This window comes from Brugia malayi (genome assembly GCF_000002995.4).
Source record: "Brugia malayi strain FR3 genome assembly, contig: Bm_v4_Chr1_scaffold_001, whole genome shotgun sequence".
Lineage (NCBI taxonomy): Eukaryota > Metazoa > Nematoda > Chromadorea > Rhabditida > Onchocercidae > Brugia > Brugia malayi.
The window spans coordinates 10,192,898-10,204,733 of record NW_025062475.1 but is presented as its reverse complement, the minus strand read 5'-3'; the positions used below and the strand labels follow the sequence as shown (position 1 = coordinate 10,204,733).

The window sequence follows — 11,836 nt, the reverse complement described above, 5'->3', positions numbered from 1 at the left end:
CTACTTTTTCACTTTTCGAATAATTTAATCAGCAAAATTTGTGTATAGAATTTCGCCTACAGCCACTGCTAATTTATTGGTTGCGTACAATAAATGTTTCCATAAATTCTGTATTACTGCAACAAAATAACAACGAAATTTTTTTAAATGTAATAAGGAAAAAAAAAAAAAAAGAAAAACATTTTTATGGCACTCAAAAAGCATATGGTTGTCATGATGACAGAATTGTACTACGTTATAATAGAAGTGAGTTAGAAACAGTGGGCGGTTAGCTAGGTAAAAAGGTAATGTTTTATTTGTATCTTTAATTATTTTCTTGATTTTCATTTTTCATTAAATTTCATTTTATTAAAGTAGTATTTCACGCATACAAATATTTGGAATTAAATAAATTTGTTAGTGATATAATTAATAATGAATAAATGATCTATGATTTAACAGATGCGAGAAAAATTTTCCGCAATTAACGACATTTTGCATTTTTTTCATTGCTATTCCTATTATTTGTAATTATCCAAACAAAATAATAATAATAATTTGTAAAGTTATTAATTTCGGAAAGGTTTTTGCTGAAATCATTTTCTTTGATTTCACAAATTATAAAAAATATTTTTTGATAATTTTCGTCTCTTTGTCACCTACAAATTACAGAATAGTTTTTTGATAATTTCCTTTGAATTGCCTCAAATTAGAGAGTTTTTTTTTTTTTGCTAATTATATTTTTATTGCAATTAAGCATTTATAATTATCTCTACTTCCTTAAGCTTCTTTTTTATCAAACATTTAATTTATTTATATCATAATTTACTTATTAATACAAGTTAAGACTAACAGTGATGTGAATAAACTATATGTCATGCAGAGGATAATAATGCTTAACTGTGGTAACTTTTATTATTATTGTTAATGCTAAGAGAAAAAATCTTTTACTTATAATCTAAGTATCATTCAATTTTAAATTGATCAAAATTTTCAAAAAAAGATTTTTTTTAATCTTAAGTTATTGTTTATATTTATACGATCTGCTCTTTGATGTCACAAATTGGTCAAAGTATGACAGCGGTAAAAGTATGTCAACGCCTAAGTATGTCAACAATCATATGACGCATATTTTGCAGTGTAGTAATTAGCAATAATAGCGGTGCAATAATTGTTTTGAAGAAATGAATTATTAATTTAGATTGAACAGAATACAATTCCGATCGGATGACATCATAAAACAATCACATTAGCAGAAAAGTGATTTATAATTCAAACTTTACATTATCGCCCAAAATTTAATCGTTTTTTTGTTGAAAAAACAATAAAATAATTGAAATAATTTGCTCGTTTGTGAATTTTTTTTTAGAATCTTTATTTAAAAATGATCTTAAAAAAATCAGAAAAACAATTAACAAATGAAAATTAATGTGTTAAACAAACTGTATGAAATGTAATTGATGGTTATTTTTTTGATGATTTCCATATATATTATCATATATACAATAAATTATCATTAATTTGCTACATCAATTAATCATTTCCACAATTAGAAAAATAATTCCTACAGAGAAAATAAAAAGAAACAATCATTGAAATTGAGAAATTTGTTTAATTTATTAAAATTTTATTGAAATATTAAGTTTTAAAATATTAAAATGAGAGAAAAAAATGTTTAGAAATGACAAACAGGCATTTGTAAAATAAGCAAAAACTTTAAAAAAAATTTCTTTTTCCTAAACAAATTCTATTATAACTGTGTTCTCCATTTGTTTTTGTTTTATTAATTCTTCGATCGCTTAGGCATAATGGAAGAGAACGCATAATCAAATTGGTATTAAATTTTTTTTCTTATTAAATTTGAAAATAATTTTTGTTTACAAAAGTAATTTAATCTTTCAATGTTTCAATAACATATGTTTACATCATTTAATTGCACCAAAATAACTTTTAATTGATATATAGATAATATCAGCAAACAATTAATGTAAGCAATTTAATTGCCTCAGCTTTCATTGACAAAAATTTCCAAAAACGGTCGAAGTGGAAGTCAATGACAATCAGCAAGTGGTCAGTAGTGATCAGTGGCGGTCAGCAAGTGGTCAGTGGTGATCAATGGCAATCAGCAAGTGGTCAGTGGTGATCAGTGGCGGTCAGCAAGTGGTCAGTGGTGATCAGCGGCGATCAGCAAGTGATCAGTAGTGATCAGTTGCGATCAGCAAGTGGTCAGTGGTGATCAATGGCAATCAGCAAGTGGTCAGTGGTGATTAACAGTGCAGTAACGGTGGTAATTTTTATTGAAATTTGTTCTATTAACGCGTAAAAAATTCTTGGAAAACTTAAATCAAACTTTAAAAATGAAAATTTATTTTTAGTATAAAATTTCGAAAGAAAAGCTAAAAAGTGAAAGTTCCTTTTTTTTTCAAACTTTTTTATTCCTTTTTAACAATTTGTCGTCTTTTCTTTTATTTAAATTATCAAATTTTTGAAATGTAAATAATTTATTAACTCTTCATGATAAATTATATACTGTTTCAGCGATATCAAATTTGTTTGCTACTGCTAATTATAAATATAAAGTGTCTGAAAATTTGTTTTGGATATTTTAAGGAATAAATAAAATTCAAACGGTATCATTTAGACAAAAATGTTTAAAAGTAAATGAATATAAATATATATCATTTATATCTATATAATATATATAGATATATAATTTATATTTTAGCAATTAGATTTTTGAAATTTTCGGACTTTAGAAATCTTAGCAAAAACGTTTTTTCTTATTGCTTATTAAGGTTATTGTAGAGATGTGGTATACACATATCTAAAACTAAAACTAAAAAAGGAGGAAACTGAATCAATTTTCAAATTTCAAAAATAATGGAGGAAAAAAGTATCGTCAAATGTTTGTTCCGTGTTTTCTGTTTATTCAAAGGGACCAAGCAAAATGCAGTGCATATAGTGCTGATTCAAGTTCCTATTTACAATGAATGATTGTTTTGTTTCAACAAAATAAATTATAATTTTATAAAATATTTTGTAAATTGGAAATATTTTACCGCTCGAAATGTTTAGCCATAAAAATTGGTATTCTGAATATTATGTAATGTGGCATTCATCTACAAAAGTAATGCTTTCATCATTCATTTAACTAAGAAGAAAAGAAAATCACACTAATAATTTGCAGTTAATAAAGTTATAACCCATAAACATCAAATAAAACATCGAATTTATAAAACACCGAAATACTGAATCGAAAAAAGTTCGCACATATGTTCTACCAAATATTATTGTTTTCGAATTCAGTTTGAATATTACTTGATCAATTACTTTAACTGAGCAAAGAAATTATTTCGCCGTCATTAGAAACTTATGCCACTTTCTGAAAATTATTAAAACTCTATCCAAATCCTTGATTGTTGTTCAAGAAAAAAATCACCAAAGAAAAATGTCTTCGGATGCTTCGAATTCAGGGATATATTGACATTTATTGTATGTTCCGATTTCAGAGATATTACTTACTTGACTGCCAAATTGAATTTTAACCATGGAATTTCTAATTCTCTTAATAATATGAAGTTGAAATTATTTTAACCAGAGAATTTTTAATTTCGTTAATGTAATCGTCGCATATAAAAATGAGTAAATAAGGAAAATAAGTGTTATGGTTTACTCTATTTTTCCTTCTCTTCTCTCATGCATTGAATATTTCTAATACTTGAAGTATTAAAATATCTTCTGCAACTAAATTTTGATTGTCATTGGAATACAGCAGTATCTGTGATATGGTATGGTATCATTATGACTTCGACTGTCAATATTTGTCAATACTCAATACGATTGTCAATACTATTGACATTCGTATCTTCACATCACAGGAAATGTTAATTATAATTCAAATTTAGAATTACGTTTTCAAGTGCTACTGACTATATATAGGAATTGAAAATCATTGCATCATAATGCCGAAAATACTCGAATGTTTGTAGTTTAATTTCTAACATTTTTTTTTAAACTTCTCAGTAAGCAATTACGGCTGCTATTGAAAAGGATTTTGGAAAAGTAACTTTCAAATGTATTATCATCGCTTCAGCTTTGAATAACAGAAAATTTAAAAAAAATATTTATTCCGATTCAGAACTTTTAAGTGAAAGCAGAAGAATTATTATATTCATGAAAATGAATAATTTTTTGTTCTAAAACCGCAATTTTGTAATAAAATGTGTTTAGACTCTCCGTCATACTAATACCTAAGAAGAAGCTTTCGTATCTTCACATCACAGGAAATGCCAGCTGGACTAAAAATGAAAAAAAAAAATCGCAAGACAATACAATTTCGATCATCAAAAATCCACAAAAGAAAGATTTAAACAAAATGGAAAAATAACGAACAAGAATATCGTTTAAATTATGCCCGCAAACTATAATGACCCGATGCAAACGATTTCTGAGAATTTTTAATAAATGTGTCTGCAGTGAAAAGAACTTTCTGCATAGCATGTTTTCGTAAATGATGCGACAATCCATTCCTTTCACGAAGGCGATTGCCCACTGACAGATGTTTCCGAGGAGGAGATGGTGACCTCAGCAACTTCGATGGCGATGAAACAAGAGAACTTCCAAGTGAAGTGGCAATATCACCTGCGTCTAATAATGTTTGCTGCATTGAACTCACCGCATGAATGAGTCGTTTTAAGACTCTGTTGCTATAAGGAACATTTTTTTCAGTTAACATCTGATAAACACATTTGTATGTATCGATCCAGCATTGCAATGCAGATAATTTGGTCTTCTCTCGTTTTTCTACCATATAACATAAATTGCGCGCCTATAATGAACATAGCAATATCATCCAGCATTGCAGTGTAGGTCACTAATATACTCCTTAATATGTCACTCGATCTGGATAACATAACAGTAAACTACTACAGTAGCATATTGCAGATTACAACAATCACTCGCAGATAAGTAAAACCATAGGGCGTATATGTTACAATAAGGAAGCAATTGATTAATGACCATTGATACATTCTACAAAAGTTATACAACTCCCATGTTATAGAAAATAAAGTGCAGAGAATATAAATGGAATTGACTCCAGTTTTTTATTAAGTGCTGAAAAGTTCGAACGTAATATTGACCTTTTCCAAATTCTGCCGTACTACCGCTTCGTTCCGTTGTCTACCGGGAAGAACAGCAAAGGGGGATGACCGTAGGCGAAGAGCTATTTGTCGCTCAACCTCCGATTTATCGTTCAGCAATGCTTTGTATCCATTATCAATGCGACGCAATTTCCAGTATTCGTAAATGTCCGAAACCACATCTTCGCTAAGCGACAGCATGCCAGCAATACCTTCCACAGTTACATATAAGAAAAATATGCGCTCCATTTCTTGTAGCTGGAATTTTGCAATTACATTAAAATCAATCCATATCTAAATAAAATGTAATAAAAAATTACTAGGGAAATCAAACCAGTAAATTATTTTTAAACAATACCGTTAATGCAGTTGTACAAAGGGCATCTGGGTTGCAGAATTTCAAGTTGGAATGAAACATTTTCTCTATTGAATGCTGCCTGCAGAAGCTAACCATACGAACATTATCATCATCATTGTTGTCAGCGTTGCCATCATCGCTATCATGCTCTATATGCATTATCTGACATAAAAGAATTTTTTTTTAATATTAAATAAAAAATTTAATACCGGAGGAAACTGTCCTACAGCAAAAAATAGGAGAAAGCATAATACATGATACGAGAATTTTCTAGTGAGCAAAATAACATTTAAAAAAGCAAGGAATTTTCCTTTTCTTTTAAATAAAATTGTTATGCGATATGCTCCGAAAATAACTGTACCAACCACATTGTTGATCATAAGGCAAGACATTTCAATGTTTAACTCATCCATTTATACACATATTCATTATAGTAAATATGCATAGATATTTACAATTCCTTAGGTCTGTTCAAATCTATAGTTTGCTCACCTGTCCACTACGAAGTGCACAGCATACATGAAAAGCAGTTGTACATGTTTCCATAGAACACTGAATACAAGCTCCTTGTTTTGTACCACATACTGAACATCTGCATTACGTTGAAATGAAGAGCAGTGAGTTAAATTATAAAACTTACATTTGAAACACACATAGAAATTCACATGGGAAGCCTATGCTCAACTAGAAACATGCCAACAATAAAAAATGATATCATAGAATCTATAATACGAGCTAATATTGGTTTCTTTTTTTTCTGCTTATGAAGCCTTCATTGACTTAGGGGAACATAAAAATGATTGTACCGAAGCTTCCACCGTCCATAAGGAATATCACAAATATTTGCAATTGGTTCACGATGAACAACATCCGCGAAACGCACTTCATATATCCAAAGTGCGCAAACAACATGTGCCCATACATCACCTTCCCTTGTGCACTTCATTGCCCCACCAGTAAGTGGGCATAGCACGCACTGAGGAAGAGCCTTGAAAATTTTAATAAAATTCGAAAGGTTCAAAATCTCGAGACGATAAAGTGGTAACAATAAAACTTGTCCATCAGCGTAACTATGGCAGTATACGTTCACAGATATCTCTCACGCTTAAATAATGTTATTTTCATCTAGAAATTCTAACTGAGATCAAGTAGTGAAAAACTATACATTGTAGCCCAGAAGCATGCATTTCTGACAAAGCCATTCATCTGATGGGACGGAATCGAGTCCGTAACAGGACTGATGTACACCAACATTACAACCATCACAGAATATAATTTTATCATCTTCTTCACAGTCCGGCTGAAAAATTTCACCTTAAAGTAATTACCATTTTTCCTAATTAATAACGAATTACTTTATACATTATAAATGAGAAATAAAAACTCTGGCTTTTTTATTGGTTTGTAGTAAAATAATAATACCAAACAGACATTTAAAAAAACAAAACATCGACGCCGTCGGTCTTCTGTGAAACAAATATGTGCTTGATATAGAAAGAGATTTGAGTGAGATTCATGCTTCTGGTTAACAGACTAATCATCAACTTTCTCTAAAATCAAAAGCCGAAAAATACAACCGAACAGACCTGACGACATATATCACAGCAAACATTTTCATCAAATTCTGCATCTGCGGAAGCTATGGGAGAAGCAATAAGTGACAAGAGATCGCTATGTATTGCCTGCAATGTTTAGATACATGTTAGAAACTCATCTGACATTCAGCCAACACGATTTAAGAAATTTTGCATCCAGGAAACTAAAAAGTCTTTAAATCCTAACCAAATAAATTATAAAAGTGATGGAAGAAAATAATAATAAAAGCAATACCTGACAGCAAGAAACTTCCAATTTATCCATAACTTCGCCGAATACCTTTTCACTGATTGATGGCAATCCAACAGCGATGCGTTTTTCATTTAATTTGCATAAAAATGCACGATCAAGTCGATCTGGTTGGTAATTACGTAATTTCGGCATAACTACACGTCTATGTTTATCACCAATATACCGACGGTCATGAACTGCGATCAGTGAATCATGCCTTCAAAAATCAAACGTGCATGAAGAAATAAAAAACTAAGAATTAAAGCAATTAAAAAATCGCTATGCAGATTCCTTAAAGTAAGTAAGAAAATCACCTTTCGAAAGAAACTCGCGGCTGTGTCCGTGAAACGACAGAGGAGGAGCATGGAGATTGGTGAACGACAAAATCTGGCAACTTTTTAGACAGTGGAACCTAGATTACATCACTATTTAGGTCAATAAAATTCGAAATTCTGATACAAAATAACAAAAAGATATTAGAAAGACAAAAATATATTACCTGCACACCATGATTCCATTCCTCTTTCCAACGATCACTCATTGATACAAATACTGTCTCATCATCCGATGATGCATCGCTATCCTCTTCTTGTTTCATTCTATGTAATAAATCCGTTCTGTATAATTCTGATGGGACTCCGCCTAAAAGACATGCACAAAACATTGGAAAGAAATTAAAATGAAATAAAGGATATTTGGGGAAAAAATTGGCAGCAAGCACTTTCAATTAGATTTTCAAACAAAAATATTCGCTTTCTTTTATTCACTCACCATCAGCAACGATATAAAATTTCCGCTTTGCCAAATACTGTCCACCATCCGAATCATCCTTATCTTTTGTAAAGTCTGAAAAACTACAGAAATGTTAAAGACACATCAGCATACACAGCCAATAATAATAAACTCCTACTTTCCCAAAAGGCTTAAAAAATCTTAATACTATCCAACAATATATGAAACCAAGAATTAGTGCAAACTGTCTATTAAAAATTCAAAAATACAGGAACCCATCTGCAATTATATTCCTTACAGTAATGAATTTCATGAAAACAAAAAGCAGGCTGATAACAGATTTTGAGTTATAAACGAACCCGTAGAAAAATCGTGACGTTGAGAAAAACTGTCCACATCTCCAACAGCTTCATTTCGAGAAACACGTGGTAAACGATGAGGAATGACTGCTCTATTAACATCTAAAAATTGGTTAATTGCAAAAAAAAAAAAAAAAAAAACTGAATAAGAAATTTAAAATACGAAGTGAAACTTATTATTTCATGAGACACCCTAAAGTCTACGTATCAGTTAACAATATGAAATGCCGTTTATAACATAAAATGGAAATGAAATTCCATAATTCACAACCAACTCATAGAAAAAGATTTCAGACAAAGCAAATAAACTGTGACGAAGATCCCCGCCTTTTCTGAATGTCTTTATAAGCTTCAGCCTAAACTTTTCTAATAGTTACAAGAACCTTATTCCAAATAGATCAAAGAGATTTTTTAGCTAAAGTATCCATACGTTCAATATTTGATAGCTATACCTGCATTTTAATCAGTTAATATAATGGAAGTAAACCTTTTTTGATGATTGGTGCTTCCTCTTCGCTGGGACAGATTTGACTGTCGTTCAAGGATGCCGTACATCGTCTGCGTAAACGTCCACGTATCCCGACAACTCCATTTCTCATCGCCACTTCTAAATAGCAGCATTCACAGTGATTTTACAAAACGGATTGAAGAAACATTTAGTCACTATGAAATGAATTTTTGGTCATTATGTGGTGGCAAAGTCACTGGTAAACACGTATCGGCATATATCCATACTACAGCAGTAAACAATTTCTAACGATCAGCTCTCAAGTATCGAGTTGAAATTCCCAATAAAATATTGAAACTCTCAGTAAATCCACAGATAATCAATTCATAACATAGTGCAAATAGTCACGCACGTGAGAACTAATGAAAATGAGAGGTCAACCGCTAAATTTAGATTTAAATTAACGAACGAGGAAGTAAATTTGAAGTATGCAAAAAGTGTTGTGTACACACACACACACACACACGCATACACGTACAGACACACACACACACCCTCAGAGAAAGGACGAAACCTAGGAAGTTGGCTCACATTCAATTTTCCTCATGAAATATTTGAAACCATCCGGTTGAAACTCCCAACCACTGCTGCAACTCAATAATATTTAATTTTTGATGCAGAATACAGTAAAAAAAAAACATTTTCTTTGCATTAGTGCCCAGAAAATAATGGAAACATTTCGTTTCGGAATCATTATTTTTACAAGAATTAAACTTGCTGTATTTGAAAGATTTAGATTAAATAATGGTATAAATTTAATAATTAATTTAATTAGTAAATGAAGTGATATTTTTATTCTTTTGCATTCCCTTTTTTTGTTATTAAAAGAAATTTATGGATCAGTAATAATTGGACAGAATGAAGAATAGGGTGAGATGATCAAGTAATAAATCCCAATTGAATTCCTTTTTTCCAGATCAGTTAGCTTCCACTGCTAGCTCGACATCCTTTCAATACAGCAAACACAACAGCAGATTGATGATGTGAAGGAGCCCAGGACAATACAACGCAGTGAGCCAAGCAATTGGCCCAGTGAGCCTAGACATAACATCAGACGTGTATGCAGCACTGTCACTATCAATTCTTATTTCATCCTCCAATCTACTCTTAACATAGTGACAACCACATTATTATGGTTCGATTAACTGAATCAATTGTTTATAGTCGTACCAGAATTACCGTCGAATGTGTTCGAAAGTTGAATTTATGGTAATTTTCTGACTTTCTTAAACTTTACTTTGAAAAATGACTGATTAAATGTGTTTGTTTGTTTATTAACGTTCATTTTTTATTTATATTTATTCCAATTTATATTTGTAATCATTTATTTATAATTTTTAATCTGTATTCAATTATTAATTACATACTATTATTTGCTCGATGACAACATATATGTATTCCTGCGAAATATAACTTGCATTGAAAAAATCTTCCAATTTTATAACCACTTAATATAACGTCATTATAAATCATGAAACAGTATGTGGTATACGTGACGTCAAGTCTACTGTATCTTCAATATACATATTTCAGGGGTTGTGATATTGATAACATCGATCTCTGCTCTCAGATGATTAATTTGCAGATCCTTTCTCTTAGGTTTTTTCTTCTTGCTTGTCTTCAATAAATTTACGAGAAAAAAGAGGGAGAGAGAATGTGATAAATCATTGATTAAGATGCATTGTGAATTGAGACGTATAAATCAGTAATTAAAGTATGTAGTATAAAAATCCACTGATAGTCTATGTTTAATTAAAGCATATAGTTTATTCATTAAGATAACTAGTCCGCTGATCTCAGTTAATATAAAGTATGATAATTTTTAGTATGAACAGAGTGAAATGTTTAAAACCGTTGGAGAATTGTATGCAGCTAGAAGAATTATATCTTCGGAAAAATGAAATTAGCAGTTTAAATGAATTGGAGCATCTGAGAAATCTGAAGCTGTTGAGAATTCTTTGGATTGATGAAAATCCATGCACGGCTGACAACAAGCATCGTGCGAAAGTTTTGCGAATTTTACCTAACCTTACACGTTTGGATGACAAACGTAAGTAAATCTATTATGCATATCAGTATGGAGTGGAATTAAAATATAAATCTTAAATTATTAACATTAGTCTATAATGGTGACAAGGACGCAATAGCAGCGTTTTCTACTCTATATATATATATATACATTAGTTTACATACTTTTTTTTTTTTTTTTTTATATGATGTATTTTTTTAGTTTAATTTTAGTCTATAGAGAAGGCAAATATTGTTAACTTTTTATTATGCAATTATAAAATAGACTGGTTATCATTATCCAACTGCTTTTGCGGTTCTTGTCACCATTATTCAACTACGTTGCGATCCTTGTCACTATTATTCAGCTGATATTGCTTGTCACCATTATTCAACTGCTTTTCCGATCTTTGTCACCATTATTCAGCTGCTATTGCGTTCCTTGTCATCATTATTCAACTGCTATTGCTTTCCTTGTCATCGTTAGCGATCCTTGTTACCATTATTTGGCTAACATCGAAATAATTGCGGTTGACATCCATCACTGGATGTATAATTTTGGTGTGTAATTATCTAATAGTCATAAGGACTCCATTCTACATTCTTAACTTTTTTTTTTTTTTCAGAGGTAACAATTGATGAACTACTGAATGCTACTGAAATTAATTGGGAAAATGATCAGAGAACAGTTATTGATAAAATTATTCCGAATCATCCTCGTATTCAAGAATTAATGCCTAATCATTTAACCCATAATCCGGGACACATTAAGCAACAATCCCCGAAACAAATGGAGGCATTCGTGTATGAAGAAAATATTGAAATACAGAATGATAATCGAAATTTATGGCAAGATTTTAAGCAAACATTTATGTAATGTTAAGCAACATATACAGTGAATTTTATTTGGTTTGGGAGAGCTTTG

General features: G+C 30.7%; 2 protein-coding genes across 3 annotated transcripts; one reads left to right on the top strand and one right to left on the bottom strand.

Moving 5' to 3' along the window:
* Window positions 1-4,387: 4,387 nt before the first annotated feature.
* Window positions 4,388-8,995, bottom strand: Bma-phf-15 (PHD-finger family protein; the record flags this gene model as incomplete). 2 transcript variants are annotated; one of them, XM_001902628.1, is made up of 13 exons in its annotated part: window positions 4,388-4,807; window positions 5,121-5,378; window positions 5,479-5,640; window positions 5,971-6,070; window positions 6,285-6,466; window positions 6,644-6,778; window positions 7,065-7,160; window positions 7,309-7,522; window positions 7,620-7,717; window positions 7,805-7,947; window positions 8,077-8,151; window positions 8,397-8,498; window positions 8,884-8,995. In XM_001902628.1, 13 exons carry the CDS (start codon window positions 8,993-8,995, stop codon window positions 4,388-4,390), a joined length of 2,097 nt encoding a protein of 698 aa, XP_001902663.1. The 2 variants fall into 2 exon arrangements, with proteins under 2 accessions (XP_001902663.1, XP_042933310.1); XM_043077376.1 differs by lacking the exons at window positions 4,388-4,807; window positions 5,121-5,378 and having other exon boundaries at window positions 5,544-5,627.
* A 1,041-nt stretch (window positions 8,996-10,036) lies between these two features.
* Bm3248 (Leucine Rich Repeat family protein) lies at window positions 10,037-11,788 on the top strand (the record flags this gene model as incomplete). The annotated part of the gene is made up of 4 exons (XM_043077375.1): window positions 10,037-10,113; window positions 10,438-10,503; window positions 10,731-10,954; window positions 11,538-11,788. 4 exons carry the CDS (start codon window positions 10,037-10,039, stop codon window positions 11,786-11,788), a joined length of 618 nt encoding a protein of 205 aa, XP_042933309.1.
* Between the last annotated feature and the right edge of the window lie 48 nt (window positions 11,789-11,836).